This window comes from Pelecanus crispus, chromosome 11 (genome assembly GCF_030463565.1).
Source record: "Pelecanus crispus isolate bPelCri1 chromosome 11, bPelCri1.pri, whole genome shotgun sequence".
Classification (NCBI taxonomy): Eukaryota; Metazoa; Chordata; class Aves; order Pelecaniformes; family Pelecanidae; genus Pelecanus; species Pelecanus crispus.
This window is the reverse complement of record NC_134653.1, coordinates 23,378,914-23,387,419: the sequence shown is the minus strand read 5'-3', so window position 1 is coordinate 23,387,419 and position 8,506 is coordinate 23,378,914. Positions and strand designations below refer to the sequence as shown.

Sequence of the window (8,506 nt, the reverse complement as noted above, 5' to 3'; positions counted from 1 at the left end):
ACCCCGGCGTCACCTCAGCTGCCGGGACCAGGGATGCACTGCCTCGTCCTGCTGGATGCAGCCCCAGCTCTGCTCTGCCTGGGACACACCGGGCTGCAATGTTCACCCCCCCAGGGGCAAATAAATTACCAGAGGGCGGATGGGGCCAATGCAGGGTCCAGGGTAATAAATAGGAAGGTGGGAGGGTAGGAGGTGGCGGCACTTAGGGTCTCGCTCAGCGGCGGGGGGACAGCACAGCTGGTTCAGCCGTTCTATACAGTGGCTGGGGGGGGCGTGTGGAGGAGCTGGGGCAGGCACTCATGGGGGGCTGAGGTGAGGTAGGAGGACACGGGCCGCCTGGGCAATGACCTGCACGTACTTCCTGAGCACCTGGCAGCCCTGCTGCTTCTTCTTGAAGGCACTCTTTCCCTTGGAGCTCTCCCCGTAGCTGACGTCCACCTGGAAGATGTTGTAGTTCTTGCAGAGGAGGCAGGTGAGGTTGGAGATGAGGCCCCGGGTGGTCTTGGTGGTGTTGTGGAGCCGGTCGAGGAGCTCCTTGGCTGTGGGGTTGAGCTCCTCCTGGTCACGCGTGATATTCCCCAGCGAGGCGTTGAGGAAGGCGAAGAGCTTGTACATGGCCACCATGACCTCCTTCCTCTCGCTTGTCCGGTTGACACGGAAAGCAGGGAAGAAGACGCCGCTGGGGTTGCAGAGCTTGTTGGTCTCACTGCTGAATGGCTCTCCCTGGCACTTCAGCTGGGAGGAGAAGCAAGTGTCATCCCCGTGTCCCCTGTCCCCCCCAGCCACCTTCTGCTGCCGTCCCCACAGTGTCCCCATCCCTCTCCCTTCATGCACATGCAAACTGTCCTGGGTGTCCCCGTGGGGACCAGCCATCCCTGAGTGCCACTTACGTAGAGGCTGAAGAGGTCCTGGGCGGTGGCGTTGAGCAGAGCAACCTGCTTGCGGGTCTGCTCCTGGACGCTGGAGCGGCACAAGCTGTGACCAGGGCAGCCGGGGCCGGTCACCAGCAGCGCCCGGCCAGCTACCGGCCGCCGCTGCAGCAGGAGCAGGGCCATGAAGGGCACGACGCCTGTGCAGGGAGAGAGGCGAGGGTCACGGTGGGGACCAAACCAGTCCATGAGGGCTGTGCCGCCACTGATGACCTGGGCAGGTCGCGGTACAGAGCATCCCCCAGGATGCCACCAGCCCCGGGCACCCAAAGGGAGGGCGTTCAGCCAGAGCAGGGACCCATCCTTCTTGGGTGGGGGTCTGGCTCGGCCAGCAGCTCTCAGTTTGCCATCCCGGCCATTCCGAGGCTCCCGTCCTGCTCCCGTCCCCCTCACCTGCCCCCCGGCAGGCACTCCCCCGCCTCCCTTCCTGGCGGGGCGCCCCGCGGCATTCCCACATTTCGCAACCGGCCCGGTGACGACCTGTCGGGTTTAATCAAATATGCAAAGCGCTTTCCCCTCCGTTATCCTCGGCGGGCGCTGCGGGAGCGAGGCCCCACCCCAGCCCCGGCTGACTCAGCGGGGGCGCCCGCAAGGAAACCTGCCTTCGGCATCCCCCTGCTCCCTCCCGCCTCTGGCCCCACCATCTGCCTCAGTTTCCCTGTCTGCGAAGTGGGCGCAGCGCCGAGGAGCCCCGGGGAGAGACACTGCAGCTGCCACAGATGCCGGCCAGGAAATCCCTGGATGAGGAACAAGGAGACCCTTGAGCCGCCAGCAGCTGGGTCACCGTGGCATCCCCCTCCTGCCAGCGGGGCGAGAGCAGGGTCCTCCAACCCCCGGTCCTTGGGGACCCCCCCAAACCAACAACCCTGCTTGGGGGTGGCCAAACAACCTCCGGAGCCTTGCCACCACACTCTGCATCCTTGATGCAGGGTACCCCGGGGGGGGGTCCTTGGGGGGATCCCCGCTGCCGGGTGACCCAGCTGCTGCTGGCAGCGCCCCGGCAGGGAGGGGGCCCTGCGCGGTGCCACAGGTGTGCTGCCAGGTGAAGTCCCTGGGCCGTGACGAGCGCCAAAGCTGCCTGCACTTGTCAGCGCCTCCGATGTGCCACCGGTGCCGGGTAATCCAAGCCTTGCTTTATTTACCCTGCCCAGGTGAGAAAGGACTTACCTGGGCGTGTTGAGATCCCCGACCTGCTGCCGCTCCCCTCCTGCTCAGGACGGGGGGGACCCTTCCTCCCCGCGCCCCTGGGGCCCTGGGTGCTCCCATGGGACGCAGATGCCCTGATCCCCCGCAAGCCCCTCTTGCTGTGTCCCCCCTGGCCGCTGCCTTCTGCCCATTTCACAGCTGGGCAGAGTGAGGCTCAGCACCCGCATGTGCCAAGGGCTGGGTGGGTGGGGGGTGCCGGGGGGGTGCTGCCCCATGGGACTCCCCAGCACTGCCGCTGGGGTGGTGGCTGCTCCCTCCAACCCTCCCTCCTGCACTTGGCAGCCTCCCCATCCCTCCAGTGCTCCCGATGCAGCGGCAGCTTGCAGCATCGAGAGACCCAGAGGGAGAAAGAGCAGGAGGGGGGAAAAGAAAATTTTAAAAAGCCAAAAAAGCCCCCCAAAAAAAGAGATCTCCCCCCCCTTGCTTTTTTTTTTTTTTTTTTTTTTTTTTTTGGAAGCATTTCCAGTTATATAAGTGTCCAGATGTTGGCTGCACCGCGCCAGCGCCGCGCTTTGCTCCCCACTGCCAATTCCCAGAGATGCTCATCCCGGGGGGGAAACGCAGCACTGCGGGAGCCCTCACGCTGGCTCCGGTGGCAAACCCCGACCCGCCTGTGCCCGAGCATCACCGGGAAAAGGCGGGGAGGGAGGAAAAAAGGGGGGAGAAGGGGAAATAATTTCCCCAAAGTTGATTTTCTTTTTTACCTGCCGGCATGAACTTCATTGTGAGCCGCGTCCCGGGAGCGACTTAATAGAGATTGGTGTTGGCAGAGGAAGTTTTCAGAAATTCATGTTCATACTGGGGGACTTCTCGGGGTTTATATACCGGTCCGGCAGCCAGCCTGTGTTGTAAGAAAGGGGAGGAGGGGGGGACGCGGGGGGGAGCAGCACCACTATCGTTACTTCTATTGAAACTGGAAATCAGGAAGTCGAGGGCTTTGGAAATCCTGAATGATTCTTAGAAATAAACTTCTGATAAAGTTGATGTCACCAGATTGTGGGTTTTGTGTTTTTTTCACGCACAGGGTCGGGGAGGTGCTGGAGAAGTGGGTGGGAAGGCGGGGGGGGAAATATGAATTAAAGCCCCCCCCCAAGGGAGGCAAGCGGTAGCACGTGGGGTTTGGGGGTGTCGCGGGGGGCGGTGGGTGCCGGTGGTATTGTCAAGGCATGACGGCGAGCGCACGGCACTGTGACTCATGGAGCCGCAAGCACTTTCACCCCCGGGTCCCCCTCCCCGCGCCGGGGCTTCCCCGATGGCTGCCGGAGCAGTCAATAAAATAAGGGGGAGAAAAAAATATGATTTGGGTTTTTTGGGGGGTTTTGGAAGGATAAAAGGTGCAGGGAGGGAGTGGCGGGGTGCCCTGAGGGGTGCAGAACCCCCGGTCAAGGTGGGATGGACGCGGTGGCATCGGTGTCCCCCAGCTCTGCCAGCGGCTCGTCCCTTTGGGCAAAAATATTAAAAGGGTGGGTTTTTCTCTGGGAAAAAGGACAAACCCACCCATCGGGGAGAGGCTGGACCGGCCCCCCAGGGTTAACCCTTCATTCGGCGGGGCTGTCCCCCTGTCCGGCGCAGGCAGGGCACAGGCGGGAGGGTGCTGGGCTGGTTGGCAAGGTGCTAAAATCAATGTGGGAGCAAACGCCTGAGCTGGGGGGTCGGTGTCTTGTAGGTGTCCCCTGGGACCAGGATGCTGTGGGGCTGTTTGGTCTCCGATTTGGGTGAAAAACAGGTTAAAGGGATTTCTGGTTTTCTTGTATATATTTTTTTCCTCTCCAGGGGCATGGCCGAGCTGAAACCTTTAAGCAGGTTTAGCAAGTTTGTGCCCTGGTTGCACTGGCAGGGTGAACCTGCCGGGGTGACAGTCGAGGAATGGTGACACAAGAGCTGCCAAGACCCCGGCCGTCCCCATGGCAGGGGGGGACATGAGGACCCCCCTATGCTGGGGTGGGGGGGGTCAGTCATGTAGACACCATCTGCCTCAGTTTCCCAATGGGTGACCCTGGGGACCAGCCTGGTTCCTGAGTGCAGCTGCTGGCATTGATGCCATGGCAGCCAAAGCCCTTTTCATCCCAGTCTGACCTTACTGGGATACCAGGCAGAGAGCAGGGATGGGGCTGGGGAGTGAGGGAGTGGCAAAAGCCAGGCAGGATGAGCCCCGTCTCACCCCCGGCAGCCTCACGCTTGGTTTCATTGGGGTGCAGTGAGCAGCACATCATGTATATCCGTGGACATCTGATGGCCTGATGGCACTTAATTAGCTGAGGAATTGTTGTTTCTTAATTAATAGCACTAGGGAATGTCCTCAGTGAGGGTATGTGTGTGTGTGCAGGGATTGCCACAGGTTTTTTGCCCTTTCCCTGAATTTCCCAGCAGTGACTCAGCCCAGGGCTGCCTGGGCACAGGCCAATGTCCCAGAGCTGGGCAGGGTTTTGGGGTTTCATTTATAATAGGTTTTCTAGGGGATAGAAAGGGGGGGGGGGGGTCCCCTCTGCAGGGGAGGATGCTCCAGCAGGAAAACCCAAATCCCTGGTCTGGGCAGGCTGGATGGGAGAGATTTCCCAATGATGCCCAGGTAAAAAAAAATCCCCTTTCCCACGTGCTTCCGTAGCGGGAATGTCCCTGCACGGCTCCTGCATGGATGCCCCATGGGGACGGGCAGCATGAAAGGTGCGATGCAGGAGCGTGGCGAGCTGGTGACATGAGGGGAGGTCCCGGTGGGTCCCAAGGAGGGACCTCGAGGGGCCGCGCGGGGGGCCGCAGCCCTCCCCATTGCAGGGAGCAGGCGGCTGCGGGACCGGGAGCTGGTGGGGTGCCCCCGGGGTGTCCCCGGTTTGGTGGGGCCCCCAGGAGCGGAGCTGGGGGCAGGTTGGGCAGGAGGCAGCTGGCCTGCCCGGCCGAACGCTGCTGCCTGCTGTCCCCGCTGTCCCCACCGTCCCCACCGGCAGCCTGGCCAGGGCCATGGGGACGAGCCCAGGGGGTCCCAAGGCCGCGGCTGCCCGGGGCTGCCCTGCCCCCCGCAAGCGCCCGCGCCCCCCGCCCCATCCCTGTCCCCATGCTGCCCCCTGCTGCCCCAGCCCAGAACTATCCGCTCCCCATCCCATAATTGCCCCCCGCCCCATCCCCACCCAGAACTGCCCCAGCCCCACCCAGAACCGCCCGCCCTCCCCATCCCTGTCCCAGAACTGCCCCCCTGCCCCATCCCCATCCCAGACCTGTCCTCTCCCCATCCCAGAACTGCCCCATCCCATAATTGTCCCCCATCCCAGAACTGCCCCTTCCTGCCCCATGCCCCTCCCATAATTACCCCCCCCCGGGCCATCCCCGTCCAGAGTCCCCTCTGGGTCCCCGTCCCATGCTGTCCCCACGCAGGGGACACACCGAGATCTCAGCAGTCACCGCAGCCCCGGGGGGTCCCGCAGGTTTGGGGCTGGGGCTGGGGCTGGCCATGACGGGGGGGTGCTGAGGAAGGGGTGTGCAAGGCCGGTGGCCCCGTGCCCCTGCCCCGGGGAAGCCCGGGGCTGAAGAATGGCAGGGACCGAATTCCCCTTTGACTCACAACGTTTCCCTGCCCAGGGCTGCCTCCCCCTGGTCTCTGTGACCCATTGGTGTCACCCCACGGGTGTCACCTTACTGGTGACATCCCACCGGTGTCGCCCCACAGACAGGCACACTGCTACTTTCCATCCCAGCCAGGCAGGAGGACCCCGTGGCCATGGCGGGGTGAGCAGCACCCTTGGGGACCATGGCCAAGGGATGCCCCCGCTGTGGGGGGGCTTTTCCCGGGGGTGGGAGCATGGGGTGGGCAGCGGGGTCCCCCTGGGTGGCCCTGCAAGAAGGGACCCTGGCCCTGCTGGGACACCGGGGATGTGGGGACTGACAGCCTCCCTCCGGTGACACTGAGCCCAGGGTGCAACCTGTTTTGGGGCCCCCCACCCCTCCACGCCGGTCTCGCGGCGGGGGTCACATACCTGCGCCGTCCCCTCCACAGCCCATGCAAGCTGCCTCCTCTTCGGAGCTGGGCGGGTGGCTTGGCGGGGGACAGCAGCTGGCGGGTGGTGGCACGGTCACAGTCACCCACGGCGCGGCAAGCCGGCCTGGGCTGCTTCATGGTGACATTGTCCCCACCCTCAGTGTCCCCATATGGCAGCGGCTGCCAGTGGTGGCCGTCCCGGTGGCAATGCTCCCCGCGACTGACTCAGGTGGTGGTGCTGGCAGTGGTGCCGGGCAGCTCGGCAGGCACCGGCACACGGCAGGGAATGAGTGAGTCCGCGGTGCCACATGACCAGGTCTTAGGATTTTTGACTCAGCGGGACCAGTGGCAGCAGGGTGGCCTGGTCCCCGCAGTGGCCCGGCCGGGCAGCAGGGACATGGTGCTCTGGCTTGGCTGTGACGATGGCCTGGCCTGTGCCGGCAGCTGTGCCGTGTCACTTGCCAGACAGGGCTGTGTGACATGTGGCGCATGGTGCCATGCGGTGTTGTGCCACACCATGGCATGGCACGTGCCTGGCGGTGCGAGGCCATGCCATGGGATGCCACACCTGGCCATGTCACATGCTGTGTGCCACACTGTGCCATGTACCACACCGTGCTGCGCCACATCCTGCGCCGTGCTATGTGCTGCATCCCGTTGTGTGCCGTGTGCCGCATCCCGTGTCATGCCACACCACGTGCCACCCTGTGCTGTGCCACAGCAGGCCTGGTCCCATCCCACCCCATGCTGCTATCCCACGCTGTGCCACGTGGCCTGGTGAGGACAATGGGTGCAACCTGGCCACCGGCATACAGCCCCTCTGCCCACAGACACCCGGACACTTGGACACAGGGACAGAGCCGCTCAGTGGCTCACAGGCCAAGGTCAACACTTTATTTCCTTCTGCCTTTATACAAAAATATGAGGGTGCCACGAGCCCATGGCAGGCGCCGCCCTTCTCACAGTACAAAAAAATTTTGATATTCATAAATAAAACCTAGTTACAGTCATAGTTTATCATGATACAAAAAAGTTATCATAAAAATAGATATTTATCTATTAAAAACATGTCCTTAAATATTTCTTCCCACTGCAGGGATGTATTAAATTAACCCAAAGATTCAATAAATATGATAAGCACACAAATATTAATGTATAAATTAGTGGGGAGGGAGTGGGTGCTGCCATCCACCGTCACAGTGTGATGGCTGGAGCCGAGCCCCTGCCCGGCTGTGGTGGCATGGCTCGGGGATGCAGGGGACACTAAGGGTACAGGGACGGTGAGCGCAGAGGGAACACCATGGGGTCCCTGAGGACACAGGGATGCTGAGAGCACAGGGACACCAAAATCAGAGTCACCAAGCATGCAAGGGTGAGCACAGGGACACTGCATAGGTCCAAGCTCAGGGACACCAAGCACATGGGGACACTGAGAGCACAGGGATGCTGAGGGCTTGGTGACACTGAGCGTGCAGGGATGAAGACAGGGATGAGCACAGGGACATTGAACCTGTAGGCACACCAAGCACACAGGGACACCGAGTGTGCAGAGACACCAAGCTCACGGGGACACCGAGCTCACAGGGACACTGACCTCACAGGAACACCGAGCATGCAGGGACACCAAACTCACGGGGACACCAAGCTCACAGGATTCTGCTCCCAGATGCTCTCTGGGGTCAGCAAAAGCAGGGACGGGCTGGCAGGGGGTGACAATGCCAGTGGCACTCACCAGTGCCAGCAGTGCTGTCCGTGGCCCAGGGCCGCACCCTGCCGGCAGCGCAGCGGGTGCTGGGTGAGCAGCTCTTAGTCAGGCTGGGTCACCGGACCCATTGAATCACTGGAAAATCCGGCAGGGCTTGGCGACAAGGTATGGCTCCATCCCGCAGTGCTGGGCACCCAGGGGACACCCAAGCGTGCCTGAGCACACGGTTCCCCATGGCACCGGGGCTGCTGAAACGTGGGGCAGGATGTGGGGGAGCTGCCAGGAGCAGAGCGGGGCTGTCCTGCAGCCGAGGCGTGGTACAGGGACAGCTTGGTCCCCATGGCAAGCTGAAGTGATGGGAGCGGCTTCGAGCGTGCTTGCATCCTCAGCCATGCGAGCTTAGCGGGTCTCTGTGGACTCTCCGTCCCAGGGATGGGGATGAGATGGAGATGGAGGTGGAGATGGACAAGGAGATGGGGACAACTCGGGTGATGGCAGGGCTACACTAGGAGCACACAGGCAGCCGTGAGCCCTGGCGTGATCTCCGCTTCTCCCGGTGCACTCGGCAGTTCCTGGCCTCCATCTGGGCGCTGAGCTTGGCCATGAAGCGGGCGTAGCTCCAGAGGATCCGGCACCCCTGTAACTTCTGCCGGAAGACCTTGGTGGGTGCTGTAGGGCCAGACAGGGGCTGGCGGCCAG

General features: G+C 62.5%; 1 protein-coding gene across 1 annotated transcript; it reads right to left on the bottom strand.

Annotated features, from left to right (window-relative positions):
• Nucleotides 1-297: 297 nt before the first annotated feature.
• Nucleotides 298-2,858, bottom strand: LIF (LIF interleukin 6 family cytokine). Its single transcript, XM_075718939.1, has 3 exons — nucleotides 2,840-2,858; nucleotides 891-1,069; nucleotides 298-735 (listed from the first exon to the last, which is right to left on the bottom strand). Exons 1-3 carry the CDS (start codon nucleotides 2,856-2,858, stop codon nucleotides 298-300), a joined length of 636 nt encoding a protein of 211 aa, XP_075575054.1.
• Nucleotides 2,859-8,506: the final 5,648 nt, after the last annotated feature.